This window comes from Ornithorhynchus anatinus, chromosome 8, assembly GCF_004115215.2.
Source record: "Ornithorhynchus anatinus isolate Pmale09 chromosome 8, mOrnAna1.pri.v4, whole genome shotgun sequence".
In the NCBI taxonomy this organism is placed as follows: Eukaryota; Metazoa; Chordata; class Mammalia; order Monotremata; family Ornithorhynchidae; genus Ornithorhynchus; species Ornithorhynchus anatinus.
In genome coordinates this window covers 43235954-43253849 of record NC_041735.1, presented here as the reverse complement: position 1 = coordinate 43253849, position 17896 = coordinate 43235954, and the positions used below count along the sequence as shown (strand labels likewise).

General features: G+C 42.5%; 1 protein-coding gene across 3 annotated transcripts in view; it reads right to left on the bottom strand.

Annotated features, from left to right (window-relative positions):
- Positions 1-3032: 3032 nt before the first annotated feature.
- Positions 3033-17896, bottom strand: part of KCNH8 (potassium voltage-gated channel subfamily H member 8) — a 256175-nt gene continuing 241311 nt past the window's right edge. Inside the window, exons 16-18 of one of the 3 annotated variants that reach the window (XM_029071286.1) lie at positions 8665-9074; positions 7104-7182; positions 3033-5013 (exon numbers count right to left, since the gene is read on the bottom strand). In XM_029071286.1, coding sequence (XP_028927119.1) covers positions 4912-5013; positions 7104-7182; positions 8665-9074 — 591 coding nt within the window. In that variant the 3' untranslated portion in view covers positions 3033-4911. Of the gene's footprint in view, positions 5014-6880; positions 9075-17896 lie in introns of those variants that run through there. The other 2 variants (XM_029071289.1, XM_029071285.1) reach the window with 2 other exon arrangements.

Genomic DNA, 17896 nt, shown 5'->3' with positions numbered 1-17896 from the left:
ACCTTCTATCTATCCCAGCGGTTAGAACAGTGCTCTGCACATAGTAAGTGCTTAACAAATACCAACATATTATTATTATTATATAGTAAGTGTGCATCAATATATGCAGCAGTGATATAGGAGGGTTTGAATGCAAGTGTTAGAGCACTTGGGAGAATATGACCTAGGGAGAAGAGAAATGAAGGAGGAAAGACCGCCAGGAGAAGGGGGAAGATTTCGGAAGGGGAAAATGATCCAGCAGCCGTGACGTATGTATGCTGGGAGGTCAGTAAGGAAACTGATAGAGCAGTCGAGCCAGGGGGTGAGAAGTGCTTGGATCAGTGTGGTAGTGATAGCAGATGGAGGCAGCTGGCCCAGAGCTGCCATGCTGCCGGGGCTCTGGGGGGGTATAGGAGTGTAGGCAGCATGGCCCCCCACCTCTCTACCTGGCCTTTCCCAGGGAGAAAAGCTCCTGCCACCGTATTGGCAAAGGGCAGGCAGTCGCTGCCTTAGGAGCAGCGTGACTCAGTGGAAAGGGCCCGGGCTTGGGAGTCAGAGGTCATGAGTTCTAATCCCGCCTCCGCCTCTCGTCGGCTGTGTGACCCTGGGTAAGTCACTTCACTTCCTCTGTGCCTCAATTCCCTCATCTGTAAAATGGGGTTGAAGACTGTGAGCCCTACGTGGGACAACCTGATTTCCTTGTATCTACCGAGAACAGTGCTTGGCACATAGTAAGCGCTTAACAAATACCAACATCATTATTATTATTATTGTTCTCAACGTTGGCAGTGAGGGGAAGATTGTGGCAGTTTCCCACAGAGGACTGTTTGCTAGGAGAACTGAGGGACCCAAGAACTTCAGAGTTTTCTTCTGTTTCCATTTCTGTCGGTGTTCAGATTAACGCTTTTATTCTGCCTAAGTCTCTGCCCCCTCGCCGCTTCTCCCTCACCTTTGCCCGCTTTCCTCTTCCATCCCCTTTTCAGTGAGCCCTTTGTGGGCTGCTGCCTGGGGTGGAACAAAGTGCATGTATTTTACCCAGAACTGTGCATCTTGTAAGTGCGGAGTAAATGTTAATTATTGAATAAGGAATCTTCCAAATCAAACAGCATTTAGCAGATATCTGCTGAGGGCAAACTTATCGGAAGGTCAGGTAGAGTTTGTGCACTCTATGTGTCTTAATGCCATTGATGGTAACTAATTGCTAATCAGCTGATCCAAGGGGACTTTACCTAGGACTTTTATATTGTAATTCAGCACTGAGGGCTGAAACAGAATTAAGCAGACAGGAAAGATTTGCCTGGAGAATCCCCCCTGGATATTGTTCCAGGGACACTAGAGGACTTGCCCGTCCTCTCTTTACCCCGGTCTTGGGTCTCCTGAGATACCAGTGAGGCAAGTGCACAGGGAACAGAGGTGAGAAATTCTGACCCGGATGGTTGGGCCTTGATTCAGAGCAAAGCGAAAAATAAAGCTTGTATGACAGTAGTGGAAACATTACTCGTGTATTGTTAGGCTTCTTCTGCACAAATGCAGGGCAAACCACCACGTGTTTATAAATATATTGATGATTTATTATAATGAACACTTACCTTGTAAAGTCCACAGTGGTTCGTTTAGCTTCTTGAAGGCAGGGACGTTGGCTTAAATCTGTTACCGCATCTGTAAAAGGGGGATTAAATCCTAATACCTGCTACTTTGATTTTGAGCCCTATGTGAGACAAGGACTGGGTCCCCCCTGATTAACTTGCATCTACCCCAGTGCTTAGAACAGTGCTTGGCAGATAGATTCTATTATCTTCTCTGATTCCCAGATACCTAGTCCAGTGCTGTGCTCTGTACACAGTGAGTATTCAGTGAATACTGTTGATTATGATGATGCATTAGAAAGCTGAGAAAAATCCCTATCTGTGCAGGTATTTTTATATTTCAATTATATTAAACTGTCCAAATTAAGGCCTCAAGTGCAAATATATTGGTGTTTTATGGTTTGAAATTTCAGAAGAAATTTTTTTAACTAACGTAACTATCCTTGGCCTCTGAGATGCAACAAAAAAATGTCTTTTAGCATAGGACAAAATCAGAGGGTTGAGGGGAAGTGGTTTGATAAGGATTACAATTTTACTATTGTTCGTATAAGCCACTGAACTAAGAACTGGGGAAAGTATAGGGCTAGTAATCCAGACACACTCTCGGGACCGCAGCATGTTTACAGTCTAAAAGGCGGAAGGGAACAAGTGACAGGCAGGCACAAGGGGAAAAAAACACCCAAAAAGTAAAAATGATAAACGCCAACAACAAAAGCTATTGTACATCGTTGTAAAACGAACATTTTTCAATCTTCCCAGGCCTCCAGCAGAGTCGTCCCTAGTCCACTCATTCAATCAATCATATTTATTGAACCCTTATTGTGTGCAGAATACCGCACTACTGTCCAGATGGCTTTCTAAAACTATTCTTTAGCGTGTCCCAGGAACCTGTGAAATCACATATGTCAATATGTAGATCTCTTCAGGATTCTGTTGAGGTGATGACGTTTTAATCCATTTCCACAAGTTGCCGTGCAAGATTCAGATGAATAGCATCTCCCTGGGGTTCCTTTTACTCCACCCACAAAAGTTATGGTGTTCAGTATTTGCTCTTTTAGACTCTGCTGCCTATCTCATCCGGAGGAGTACGTATAAGGGCTCTAAAAGTCAGAAAGGTCTGTCTTTCTTATGAGCCATCAGACTATTGCTTCACGTAAATTTAAAAATTTTCCTTTTAGCAGTTAACGTCACCCACACTGCTGAGGTCAGCAAGAGCATTCCAACGGATTAATAATCAGTCATATTTATTGAGCACTCACTGCATGCAGAGCACTGTACAAAGTGCTTGGGAAAATACAATGTTGGTAGATAACATTCCCTGCCCACATGGCGCTTACAACCTAGAAGGGGAGACAGACATTAATATAAATACATTACAAATACTTAAGTGCTGTGGGCTGAGGGAAGGGTGAATAAAGGATGCAAATCCAAATGTTAGAGCCACACAGAAGGGTGTGGGAGAAGAGGAACTGAGGGCCTAGTTGGGGAGGGCAACTCTTGGAGGAGATGTGGTGTTAAGGCTGTGAAGATGAAGAGAAGTGATCTTCTGTCAGCTTTGAAGGGGCAGGGAGTTCCAGGCCAGAGGTAGGACATGACAGTGGGTCTGGGTCGGCAGCGAGGATTCGCCTTCCGGCTTTGGAACGGCAGCTCTGTTTTGGCTGAAGGTTTACCACTCAAACTGACAAAATGACCAAAGTAATTAATTCCTCTTTAGCCAGCTAGGTTCCCACTAAAAGAGACTTTTGATTTCAAAAAAACCCACGACACAGACGAACTTTTAAAATAACTGCTTCCCCACTTTATTAGCCTTTGCCACTCGAGTATCATACATCAGACACAGCTTCCGGCTGAGTTTTCATTCTTCTATCAGAAAGCAAGCTGTATCAACTGCATCATTCTCCCTAACAAAAAAGCTAGGAAGAGTGATACAGGGAAAACTGATGGTTTGGTCTCATAAGGACCGGCAGAGCTCCTAGACTCTGTTTTGGTTTGACCTTTTAGTACCCACACTATCTTTCAGAGCACATCATTCAGGGAAAAGAACTTTGGTGTGTTCCCCCACTGCCTTGATGCTACTGTGGATGTGCATTTTTGGAGCTCCTATCTGCTGTAATTTATCCAGGATTCTATACAGGTCAAGTTCCCATCGGCATGCTATATACAAGGGATGACATTTTAATTCTTGCTCCCAAACCCTTTAAGTGTACAGTAACAGTTCGATCCACATGATGTCAAAGGCACATTCAGGAAGGATGGTGTCTTTTAAAGAGTTGACATTTCATCATTGTTTCCAATAAGATGGAGCAATGAGGACAGCTGGAAAAGGTCTTTTGACTGTGCCAGAAAACAAACATTTCTTTCTGAGTCTCTTCACTTACTGACTTAGCTCCCAGACTCTATAACCCTCTGTTGAGATAGTTCTCTTTGACTGAAGTTCATCTTTGTTGACAAAAATGCTTGCTAGGTAATAGCACCCAAGTTGTACCCACTAGGTTAAGAAGAATAAGGTGTTAAATCTTAATAGAAAATGAGATGCCAGGATGGGAAAGAAAGGAGAAAACCTTTCAAGTACAATCCCTTCTTGCTATTTTTGCATTCACTTACTGATTGTTCTTGGCATGTCACAAAATTTACAGGGACTGCACCTGTATAGGCAAATGATTCTGATCATTTAGGTCTCAAAAATATACTCTGGCCCAAAATATGTATTTAATTGGAGCCCCAGAGCACTTTTAAGCCTGTTATCCAGATCATTTATACATCTGGTCTACATGGTACCCCGCTTTCACATCTGAAGGGTTGAAGACCCAAGCGGCTGGGAGCAATTTAACAATACTTTTTGACAATGCTGATGGAGGAAGGAGAGCAGTGTAAGAAGGAATCACTGCATTTTTTGTGCCTAAACTGGACTCTTAGTTTAAACAATGAACAGAGGCAGTTCGAGTCTCTCCTAATGTGAAAGGTGGAACTGATTCACTGTATAGGAGAAAGTAACCAAGAAAGTTATGAGCAAGACTCACTTTCTAAGATTTTTTTCTCCCAGTCACCATTGGTAACTACATCCAGTGTAAACTGTAGCCTCGATGACAGTACCATTTCTTAGGGTGTTTTGTGTTTAGAGGTAGTTCCCCATGGAATCAATAGGGCTTCACCAAGAGGAGAAATTAGCTCACTCTGTAACATCAGAAACAAATCATTACCCTGGGAAAATGAATTTTATAAATAACTAGAAAAAATTCCAACCGGACTTCTTCCCTCAAATATCAGAACACTCAGCACAATAATATTGCAGAACATCTACAATGGGCTAGAGAGAAAGAGAATGAAATCTATCTTGATCTAGCTGCTAGTCAACTGTCCATTGTCTAGGCCCCGCTCTTCTTCTGTTCCTTCTCTGTGCTTGCATTTGGGCCATTTCAGTGTTCAGAGCACTCTCCCAGAGGGTGAGCTGGAAATGGAAAGGAAATGAAACTCTTTGTGGCTCAGCTAGGTTTCAATGGGGGTAGAGTGCCTAAGATTTCCCCTCTCCCTAATCCACTTTATCTCCCCCTGTAGACTGTAAGCTCTTTTGGGGCACGGATCCCATGTATCCATGTTATATTGTACTTTCCCAAGCTCTTAGTAAAGTGTCTCCACCCAGTAAGTGCTTAATACCTATCACTGAGTGATTGAATTATGAGAATTGTATTATCCCTGTAGTCTCTCTGCTTCCCATTATTGTAGAGAAGCGAAGTGTATCTTCCCCCGCACGTCCCCCAAATCAAGTGTGTTCTAGAAAACACCATCCATAGTTGCTGGGTAAATCTCCCTTTAGAGTTGCACTAGAAAATTGGGTGCTAGTTTGAATGACAACAATATGTTAGTTTGAATGACAACAATAGTGTGATGGCTAATGATTGACCGTAACAAGCCTGAGAGATATTTAATTGATGTCTCTCTCCTATGTGTTATTGTTTTGCTTCATAATATTAAATGTTGGGCTTATTATTAGTTCTACATGATTACGGGCAAAACTGCAACCGACAGTGGAGGGATTTACTGTTAAATAGAAATTTCAAGAGAAATTAGGGACAGTATGGGCAGTCTCCAAGAAGGCCCACACCTTTAAAGCTAAAACTATTTATCAGCCAGGCACCTGCATTTTTGTCCTTTAGAAAGGGAATGAAAAGGAACGATTACTTTTCAAGCCATAAAAACCTAAAAACCAAAATAGGTCCTATAAGCTCCGTGATGAAAGAGGTCATCTCTATTCTTTCTTATGTAATTTCCCTCACAATCTAGTTCAGCCCTCCAGAAATACTGTGATTAAATGGCTGACAAAAGCCATATTTATTTATGTGATGTATTCAGATAATTACCTCAATGATACCCCTCCCTTCCAGACTATAAACTCCTTGTGGGCAGGGAATACGTCCAACAACTCTGTTGCACTGTCCTCTCCCAAGCCCTCAATACAGTGCTCTGCACACAGTAAACACTCAATAAATACTATTGATTTTGGCAGGATAGTCTTCATTTTTCATAACAGCTAATTGCGTAAACTACCGTTCAGTAATGAGCAGTGCAAATCAGCCTAATTGTGTCCTGCTGGCCGGAGCTGCGTGGTAACAGTTCTGATCCGTCACTAGATGGATCATGTGGGTGGACTGTAGATTTGAGGAGGTTAGTGGATGCGGCATTTGCGGAGTGGGACTCGTTTCAAAGGACTTGAGGGCAGAAGCATTACCACAAATTCATTTGAAATTATCTTGCTACTCAGAGCTCAGGGCAACAGCATTTTTGAGGAAATGGTTCAGGTAATTCAAGCAATTACAGAGTTTGTGGGGTTTTTTTTGGTTTGCTTGTTTCCCAATCTAAATGGAAAGATTACCTAACAGTTAAATCTAGTTTTAGGTAAATGTTTTCCCAGTTGCTGTAACCTGGCTTCGGAAATCACCCACCATTTGACAGCAGACACTGAAAGTTCTGCAAGACGTTTTTTACTGGCTGAATTTCTAACTTTCCTGTTGGGGGAGGATGCACGGGGTTTTGCCAGGACCGGCTGAGAAAATTACTTTTAGGGTATCAGTGGGAAAGTTTAGGACTTGCTAGAAGGTAGGGGGCATGTGTGTCTGTCTGCCGAGGAGGATGGACGTCTATGAAAGAACCTATCAAATTCTTCCTCCACACATTCTCTGAGTACACTGTTGGAGACCGAATGTTTAGTAAGACAGATCACTGGTCTGACCAAGTATGTCCGATCTTAGCCCACTAACAAGAAAAGAATGTTAGTGGAGAGCGTAAGATCGTTCCGCGTAGGGAACATTCTACTTCATTACGCTGTCCTCTCCAAGGGCCACACACCAAGTGCAGCAGCTGCTGCTGTTACTGCTAATTAAATCAAAACTATTGAAACTCGATGGAGTTAAAATTTTCGCTGGAAAGAGATCAAAAGAAAGACTCACTCAGAATTCCTTGGAGACACCGGGCACCAAATCCAAGTCAAACCCAGCCCAAGCAGGTTTGGATTTCTAGAAGATGGCTTTAGAGCATGCTTACTTGGAGGGGACGAACAGTGGTGCAGATTATTGCTTCAAGTCGGAAATTCCACAGGCAAGTTTTCAGGTCCTGGTTACTTCTGTTGAGCAAGATTTACAAAACCTGGAGAAGAGGGATTTATACTAGACCGCTAATACATCCTTACCTTGGACCGGGGTGGTAGAAATAATGGATAACCAGTTCAGACACTGTTTCGCTCTGTGTTTGGATAGATTTTGAGGCATCGTCAGGAGAAACGGTTTTACGTTTGAGTAAACGGCTTCGATCGAGTCGCGTGCACCTTGACACAGGTTTACCTAGGACACAGTCCTTGCCTTATAGGAGAAGTGACTTTACCTTAAAACGAGAGTCCTGCCGTTATCTGTTTCCAAGGCTCACGTTTTGGGATTCAACACTGTGTGTGACATTCTGTGGTTTTTTTTATTAATAAAATATTACTATACTCCATCAGCATGGGGCTACATTCATTGCAAACTGCATGCACATAAAAGGGGATCCATTTTTAAACTACATCCTCTTATTAATAAATAGTTTGATCTAATATACGTTACAATAGTGCATCTCTTGTTGAAACGGCAAGCTTTTTACCAAAATGAAAATGAAACATTAGTCTCTTTATAAATATTTTAAATAGTTTAAATACATATTTCATACCAAGTATATAAAAATAGCCTTTTCTGATAAATAAAGGGGTTTCATTTACATGACAAATAACGTGCAACAGCTAGCCACTGTCTACCAACTCTATTTGGTTGATTGTCTAAGAGATGACATGCAGTGATAATTGTCCCTTTGCCTTCATGAAACAGAAAAATAGATCAGCAGGAGCCATGATCACCGGAAGCAAACAGTGCTATTGATATTGTTCACGAATGACAATCAGGCACTCGGGAAAAGCCTTTGCTTCAAGCGACAAAGGCCTCCTAGGTCAAAAATGATCTGCAAATTCTCTTGTCCTAGACTGCCAACTGTTCTGACCCTCAGGGCCTTCGGACTATCGCAACAGTCTGCCAACCAGACCGATAAGTTAACGCCTCTGTAGAAAATGCTTTCAGCATGCTTCTAGAATCTAGAAATTGTTTTCTACAGTACGAATTGGGTTAAACCGTTTCATATCTGCTTGCCCCCTATACAGCAGGATTTCCAGTTTTGCAAATCTCCACAATCACCGAGAGGAGAAGAGGCAAAACAAAGCAGTCAAGCAGTGGTAAGTCTGCAACTAGCAGCTGCAGCCCATGCTTCAAAAACCACTTCTCAGTCATCCCATTATACATTTATGGCTTGGCTATCTTTCCCCTCCATTGTGCTTGACACTATTTCAAGAGGAAAATCTTCTGAGGTTTTTAGAGGAATTGATGCCGTCCCCTCCCGGGCCCAAGATCCGGGCAGGTTTTCGAGGCTGAGAGAACTCACCGCTCCCTGGCCAAAACTACCTTCTTCCGACCTGCTCGGGAGTACGAGGTGCAAGGACGTCTCTGACGAAGAACAGACCGATGGAGAAAGAGTTGCCGAAATCGACTGGAGGGGAGTCAAAGTGGAATCTGAATGTGGAGAGGCGCACCTTAGAAACTGCAAATGACCTTCCTGAACGCCCTGATAATGGGCCGGGGAATGGCCACGGCCCGAAGAGTAATACAGTTTGTGATCCTCAGAGTGTTGCTCGTTGGCTCCAGTTCTTTGAGGGCTGCTTCCCACAGAGCTGGGATCCAAATGCCAAATGTCAGATATGGTGTTGCCATGACAGAGTTGTGCTTTGGGGCAAGCAGTGTTCCCTGCTTGCTTGTGCATACAAGGCTGATGCGTAGTCCAAGTCATTCTGGTCTGTAAACTTTCCATGGAGGGACACACTGATGTGCTATGCACTGAGCAATATCCCGACGATCTCTGGGACAGCACTACATTTTCCAGAAGATGTATTATACTCTTCACATCTTTGCTGAGTTGTGAGACCTCTTGGGTTAAGGATGTAACCTACCAAAAAAAAAAAAAGTCAAGAGAATGGTGATCGTTAGAATCCTACAGATGGACGTTGGAACTGAAGCTCCACAGAGGGACTGTCCTTTGGCCCTGGGCCTTATCCCTCCTCTTCCTCCAATCCTGAGAACTGGCCCCGTCCCAGAGTGGAGGTCAGGAATGAGTCAGACCAAATGGGAGGAATCTCTTTCATTTAGCCCGATCATCTCGGTGACATCGGTTCATTTTGGCCCACTCTAAAGATTCAGGTCACTTCCAAGGGCCTGGCCCTCGGAAGACTGCAAGCCTGCAGAACAAACTGGGCTCACTGCTTACCCTTGAAAGACACTGTCCTCTTAGGGGTCCTCTGGCCAGTGTCTCTGGGGTCTGATTTTATCCTACACCTCCCTCACTGAATCATATTTGCCTCAGAAGAAGTAGGTAGGAGGGTCAGGGAAACCATTTGGGGGAGAGCCTTTGACCCAATGTTGGACAGTACAGGGGAATCGGATTCCTCACTCCTGCCATAAAGAACTCATCAGCGATCTTCTTTCACTTGCATGTACTTACCACCAGAACATCTGCTCTTAGACAAAATATGGATGTGGTGTGGGTTTCTTCCTAAGACTACAGGATACACAGATTATTAATCAATAAAACCTAGTTAGTTTTAACATGGAGTGATCCCAACCGATACTGAGCCTTGATCTCAACTCTTGAAAAGCTTCACTACCCAAGAAGCCTTTTTAAAAATTCAGTTTGGCAGAATACATCACTGAGTTAAGTTAAAATCTCGCCAGGCACCTTCGCCCTTGATTCAACTTCACTGTGCCTGAGCACATACACTTTTCTGCAATACTACTTTTGTCAGTAGAGTGAACAGCACTTTTCTCGGTCAAAAACTCATATGTAGCTGATCCGAATCCATCCTTCAAATTGACTCACTAAGATGCCCAGACAGCTTTTCCACTGTAGGCAAGTTAGCTGCATGCTCACATAGTCTGCCATGGGAAATCGAAGCATTACGTGTCCGGAGAAAGGGTTTGAAAAGCAATGACGAAACAGAAAGGCGGCAACCCTTGTTGAAGATAGAGGACAACATTGGTAAGCACTATGTGGGGAAAATGTTTTATCTAAACAAAGTCTATGGTGATGTATAGTTGAATCTCTTCATAACCCTTTTTCTAACATCAGAGCGGGGACTTCAAATGGTGGAAAAAATTCTGGTCCATTGCAAGTAAATAGGTTTATGTCTCGTAATAGTTATTCTTTTGTTTTCAAACAACTCGAGAATTTTGTTTGAATGAAATGAACCTCTTCATTGAAACAAAAAAACAAAAATCAAAACCCCATCTAGCAATTGCTTACCCAGTGCACAGTTAGAGCATCCTGTACTTCACTCTGGCCAGAAAAGTGATTGTGCAGCCCTTCCTGCGTGACCAGATGGAAAGGGGCTGCAGGGTTCTTTTTAGGTGAAACCCTGCAAAGAGTAACTTGGGAATGGTTTCTAAAGATATTTGTTCTGTGGTCCTCAGACTATTCTGCTTTTCTCTTTAGCACACTTCAGACTTTTCCTGAGTCAACATTTTCATTTCCAGTGGCCCACCTCTTTGAGTTACTGAGATTACTGTTAGCCCACCCAAGCTTGAGGAAAAGGAAACTTGACAGTTTCAATAAGGATTCTTCCACTAAAGAATTACTTCCTTGGAATAATCTTTAAATGAAAACCTCACCAACAGAGCTGAAGGTTATTTCAGGAAAGCGCTCTCCTTATGGCCGCTTCTCGAATATTGCTCAACAATGCCTGTGAGTGGCAGAATGCTAAGTGGATCATTTAAGAGAAGTAGAATGGCCTGATGAAAAGAGCACAGGAGTGACCGTCAGCAGACCTGGGTTCCACTCCCAACTCCTCCACTTGACTGCTGTGTGACTTTGGGTAAGTCACTTAACTTCTCTGGGCCTCAGATTCTTCATCTGTACAATAAGGGTTGCATATTGTTCTCCCTTCCCATTTGATTGTGAGCCCCATGTGGGCCAGGAACTGTGTTCCATCTGATTGAATTGTATCTACCCCAGGACTTAGAGCAGTGCTTGGCACTGAGTAAGCGCTTAAACACAATTATTACTATTTTGTGGTTTCAGAATAGCCACTTTTCATCCGGAACTGGGGAAATGCACTCATATCTAGGTGGGATTGAGATGACTAGTTAAGATCTTGGGCTCTTCCTTTTTTTTAAAAAAAAAAGTATCTTTCAAGCACATACCATGTGTCAAGTACTGTTTGAAGCACTGGATTAAATACAAGTTCATCATTAACCTGATGAACTGATATACTTGTACCTCAGGAACATGTATAGTCCCTGACCCATGTCTAAGTAGGAGGTAGTAGGATTTAATCACCATTTTAGAGAAGAGGTAACCGAGGCACAGAAAAGTTAAGTGAATTGTCCAAGGTCACACAGCAAGCGATTGGCAGAGGTGGGATTAGAACCCAGTTCCTCTGACTTCCAGGCCCAGGATCTTTCCATGGGGCCACACTGCTTGCTCTTGAATGGGGAATGTTTTAAAGCAGGGCAGTGCAGGGTCTGAGATTCAAATATAACACTATTTTCTCTTTCCATCATCTCTCCAGGGCTTTGCTGAGTGACTGGATTCCACCAGCCATTTGCGGGGCAGAAATCTGTGGCCATCAGCGACTCATCGGCAAGAAATTCTTCACCAAAATAGAAGCCCTTATGAAAAGGTAGGATAATGTCCTTGTTTACGTCCATCACTGAAGAGGTTGGCACGTGCCCCTTAGAAGAGATTATTATTATGGTTATACGCCGGAGTGATGATCGATGCACACGATATAGATAGGGGCCGCCCCCTGAAATGCAGATTAAAAAATCAAATCCAAATGAAATCAAGCACAACTTTTCTATGTGCCCCATTACTTCCAGCTCAAATTCAAAGGTCCGTTGGCTTGGGGATTTTCTAATAACCAAAAAAGTCTGCAGCTTGGATCTCTCAGCCTCAGCAAAGTCAATCCTATACAGCTGCTTAATGTGATTTTGGTGTTTCCACTACAGGGCCCTTGCCGTTCTGATTCACAGAGAAAGAGTAGATATCACACTCTTAAATTTTAATATTCAAATTAATGCCCATGAGTATTTCACCAGTTTCCCAAAGAAGGGTTTAATTTCTCAGCTAAAGAATCCTCTCTATCACATTGTGTTTCATTTGTAATTATAGAGAGAAGCCTCATCTGGCCTGGGAATTCAGTCTGTCTTCATGCTTCTCATTACTTTGTCACTTGTCCTGGCACAATCCTGATTTCCTTAGGTAGTTTAACTTCCCTGGGAAATTATGCCACCTGCTAACCTCTGCTTCTGGTTTCTTCTTTACGGATGCCAAATCGAAAAATCAGCCAAGTAAGTTATTTAGGGTCGTTTACAAGCTGGAGCCTGGTAACTCATTCTTTTCCTGGCTTTGGTACCTACTGCCCTTCTGTTATTTCCCCTGGGATTTGCTTCTCAGTACAGTTCTACTCCCTGGCTAACTTAGAAGGTCTGCAGGGAAAAGCCCTGCAATAGAGAAGCTGCACGAAACTCAGATTGCGGTGTTCTTAATCGCTACACCTTCCATATTATTCTCTAAGGCCTCTGGTATCCATGGAAGACAGGAACACATTTACCCAAGGAAGATACTGATATTAATAATGTATCACCATCCTAAATGACTTTAAACCCACAGGAAAGGAGTCAGTGCAAGCTGTCTGTGCAGGCTCATAGTAAGCACATTACCAGGCAAGGAAGTCAGCTGACAGGGCAGCCACGATTACTGGATAGCATCTTTTCCCTCAACAGAATTGTTTTTACCAGAGTTAGTGCTGACTTTAGACTGTAAGTTCATTGTGGGCAGGGACTGTACCTGTTATATTGTTATACAGTGCTCTGCACACAGTCAGCGTTCAATAAATACGATTGACTGTGACTTGGCAAAGGCAGTTCAGGTTACCATTTTTTCCTTACATTTTGTCCTCCTGCAATTGGTGGTATTTAATTATTTAATGCTTACTGTGGATGAAGCACTGGGCTAAGCCCTTGGGGAAGAATATGACCAACAGGAGAACATTATACAGCCTGTTACTCATTAGTCGTCCAAAGTATTAGAAGGCATTAGCCCTTTTTAGATGGCACCAGTGTCTGGGAACAGCTCTGCAAAGCTGGGGGGAATTTTCAAGATAACAGCTCTGTGGGGAAACAGATTATTCAGTGACAATTTCTGAAATGATTCACCGCCTCCTGCCACTGCATAAATGTCCTATATGCAGATCTGAATTTGCTGTAAGGGCGTTTATGTAATAAGTCTCCTCCCCTGGATTGTAAGCTTGTCGTGGGCAGAGAGCATGTCTACCAACTCTGTTGTACTCTCGCGCATTTAATACAGTGCTCTGCTCACGGTAAGTGCTCAGTAAATACCATTGAGGATTCCTTGCCTTTCAAGGAAGACGCAACCAGAGAGTTCCAATAATAATAATAATAATAATAATGGGTGGATATGCCCATCTCTAAGTCACTCACAGCTTGCTTTCACCTACTTGCTGTTATAATTGCATAAGCCGTGGGCTTTGGGTATCACCAAGGCTTCATTTGATGCGAGGGAAAAACTTTGTGATTTCCTTTTCGTTAATTTAGCAAGCAGATGGGGAAAGCATCTGTTAAGATAATCTTCTTAGCTTGAAAATTTCTTGCCTCACATCATTCTACTTTTACCAAACATGTTTTGCATTTCCTTTCTAGTCACAATTTTCCTAAATTTAGTGGCACCAATTACTCTGTGCCTCTTCCCCTTCTCCTGCAAATCGTACTGAAACAAACACCCTCCCTCCCCCCCACAGGTTTCAAATGTTGATTCATTCGATTAGATCTTTCATTTGTTATTTGTTGTGTTGTATATTTACCATGGAGTTCAAAGAATTTGTTTAATTTCAATGAGATCCACCCCCTTGAAAAAGACTATATTTTTCAAAACATCCAAAAATTCGTCTTATCTATCATCCAAAATGACGAAAATGTTCTGTTCTTAAATTCCTTCCAGTTGTGGATCTTAGTATCTTTCCAAACAAGAAATGTAATCACCCAGCCAGGGCTGAACCTAGAGAGGTTAAGATTTTCCAAGGTCACATTAGGAGGCAGGGATTGAATCAGGAGTCCCGTCCCAGGCCAAAATCTCTTAATAATTAGAGAAGAATTACATCTCGACGCTGCTGATACAAAGAAATCAGTTATTGCCTCCAGAGACTGTATCTGTGTGATTCTGTTGAATTTCTGCAAGCTCAGACCCTAATAGACAACATTATTCCATTTAGCAGAACTACAGCAATCCATTATTTAGTAGTCCCACTTTTACTACCTTCATCTATTTTCCAATCTCTTGTGACAGTATAATGGCTCAAAAGCCAAGAGAGTCTCAACTGATAAGGGTAAAAAAACTAAAGTTGCATTTTTCAGGGTCGCTACTTCTTCCAAAGATGAGAAGGCTCTTACAATTAATCCAAAACTAATGATAATCTGTGTCTTTCAATACCATGGAGGTGGTGGAGCCTGAAGACAGACTCAGCCCCAACCTTGTACCAATCCAAGTCAGTGATACCCTTCATCTCTCCTTTTCTGGCTGGGGTGATGTCCCACTTTATGATGTACAGAGCTGGCCTGAACATTGGAAAAAGGCCTTCAGATGTACATCAGTGAATTTACTGAGGATCCCAATCTCCCTCCATAAGAAGCAAGTAAGTGTTGGGGAGGGGACGGCTTGTTTCAGTGAATATCAAGACCCTTCCCCACAAAAGAGATGACTGAAGCAATCTGGAGGGCTAAACCAACCAGTTCTGTGGAAAAGCCATGCTTCCACTCTATGCCTCTCATTCACTGCCAATGCTTGAATGTATTTCCCTGGTCCAAAGAAGCATTTTCCTTCTGTGAAGGAGTTTTATTGGAAAAAAAAAAATTCATTAATGAATTCTTTCCGACACGCTAATTAATCTGAGACTCCCTTACCTCTATTAGGTTAAGATCTTTAGGCTAAGGGTGTGTGAATGGGATGCAGGATTCATCTGCCAATCGGGATTAGTCAGGGTAACAGCTGGACAAAGGTTGTAGTTCCCAGTGCCAGAGGCAAGGTAATATTATAAAAAGGACAGTTAACATAAAAAGAATGTCTTTTATTTCAATCATTTTTCTCATTTTAATAATCTATCTTACTGTTCTTTAGGAAATTATCTAGTATTAGTAATCATAGGAGTAGTTAACGTATTTATTAAGCACTTGCTGTGTGTAGAGCACTGCACCTAAGCAGTGGGAAAGGGAATAATAATAATAGTGGTATTTGTTAAGCGCTTACTACGCGCAAAGCACTGTTCTAAGTGCTGGGGGGATACAAGGTGATCAGGTTGTCCCACATGGGGCTCACAGTTTTAATCCCCATTTGCCAGATGAGGGAACTGAGGCACAGAGAAGTGACCTGCCCAAAGTCACCCAGCTGACAAGTGGCAGGGTGGGGATTAGAACCCACGACCTCTGACTCCCAAGCCCTCGACTCTTTCCGCTGAGCCACGCTGCTTCTCTAATTAGACACAATCCTGGTTCTTCTTCCTCAGGAGGCTCACAGCTTCAAAATAGAGGGAGAGGGCAGTGGCAACAGAACCATAAGGAGAGAATTAAGTTTCACCCCCTTTTCAAAGGACAGTGTCAGTTTTAAAGATCTACTCGGCAACCAACAAAAGGCTAGCGTTCCAAAAAGGAGAGGATTGAAGTAGGGTTTCCCTCAACTAAGTCCTGGTTGATTCACTCTGCAGCAAACTCATAGGAAGTGGTTCAGAATATCCCAGTTCCTAGCTGTGGAACTGACTGTGGGGTTACAACCTGAGCATTAGAGTTTTAGGAACTAGTCTGGTGTGCATCAATTACTAATGAGCTATGACTCCTTTAGATGTGAGATTTTGGAGAAGACAGTCACACCAGGTTACAGAATCAAAAAAGACATTAGGACAACCCACATGTACAAGAGACGGAAAGGATTGTCAGTCGTGCATCAAATCTTACACCCTGATAGATTTTTACCATAAAGAGTGCCATCTGAAAGCTTTTTATCCCAATGGAAAGAGCATGGGCTGGGAAGTTGGAAGACTTGGGTTCTAATCCCCGGTTCACCACTTGTCTGGGGCCAGCCACTTAACGTCTCTGGGCCTCAGTTACCTTATCTGTAAAATGGAGATTCAATACCTAATCGCTGTCTGACTTAGATGGTAAGCCCTGTGTGGGAGAGAGATTGTGTCTCACTTGTCTTGTTTTGTTTCTACCCCAGTACTACTATAGTGCTTGGCATTTAGTAAATAAATAATAAATAATTTATAAAAATTAATTAGATCATAAATAATTAATACATTAAAAGGGGACAAATGCAGCTATCCATACTTTTTAGCCTACAGGAGTTCTTCAAAGTTAATTCAAATTCCAACGTTATCAGTTTTGCAGAGACGGACAATCCTGGGCCAATGACAAAACATTTTCCCTGCTATGGTTCCATACTTGAATTGTTTTTCTAATGAAATTACATAAATCTCCTGGCTCTGCTATACTTTTAAATAGAAATTAATGATGAAACATGGATAGTTACATTTTTCTCTCTCAAGAAATTATCTTTATCACGTGGGAAAGAATATTCCTTCTATAGGCTTTTTAATATATTTTATGCTTACTCATATTTAGAATTAGCCTTCATTCAATGAGGAAACATCAATATTCATGCAGGACATCCCAAAACATGAAAACATCAATTAATTTATCCTGATATTGGGTGTTTTTGCCATTCTCTGTGAGCTAATGATGCTTGTTCCAAATTTAATGTACAATTTTTTACAAGAATGATCTAATGCACTTCTGCTATTTCCTCCTCACATTCTTCTAAGACTCTCTTGTTTTCTCCCTTTATTTGCGAATTACGTAAGAGTGCAGTACTGTTATATATGGCTAATAATATTTCCGCCACCAAAAGGAAAGCTATAAAAATATGGGGAACTTGCATGAATCTCTATGCGTCGTAATATATAAATGAAGGCGTGCGTAAATAGATCCTTCAGGGTGATGTCTCGTCTCCCCTCTCGTATCCTTTCCTCCCATTCCTGTTAACAACCGCCGTCTCTCAAGCCTGCAGCATAGGCATTATTTTTGACTCCTCTTTCCTTATATTCAATTTATTACTAAAACCAGCTGGATCTATCTTTACAATATGTATCTTCACAGTATCTCCAGAATCCACCCCTTCCTCTTCATCCAAATTGCAACTATGCTGGTCCAAGCACATATCCTGCCTCGACTGCATCAGCCTCTTCACTCACCTCCCTCCCTCTAGTCTCTCCTCACTCCAGGCCACACTTCACTCTGCTGCCTGTTTCTAAAGCACTGTTTCGCACACATCTCCCCACTCCTTACGAACTTCTGATGGTTGCCCATTCCACTCCACATCAAACAGAAACTAGAGCATTGGTTTTTGGGCACTTAATCAGCTCTCTTCCCTCTACTAATTGTCAGTCCTCTCCCCCACCTCCCAGATCACACACTTCACTCCTCAAGCCAACAAAATCACTGTGCCATGTTCTTTTCTTTCCCACTGCAACCTTTTACTCTCATCTTCCCTTTTGCCAGGAACCCCTTCCTCCACAACTAGCAAACCACCACTCTCCCTGTCTTCAATGCTCTGCTGAATTTCATCTCCCCCTAGAGATCTTCCATGATTAATTTCTCAAGTTTTATGCGACACCTAAACACTTGTGTACTCATCTCCCTGGTTGACATATG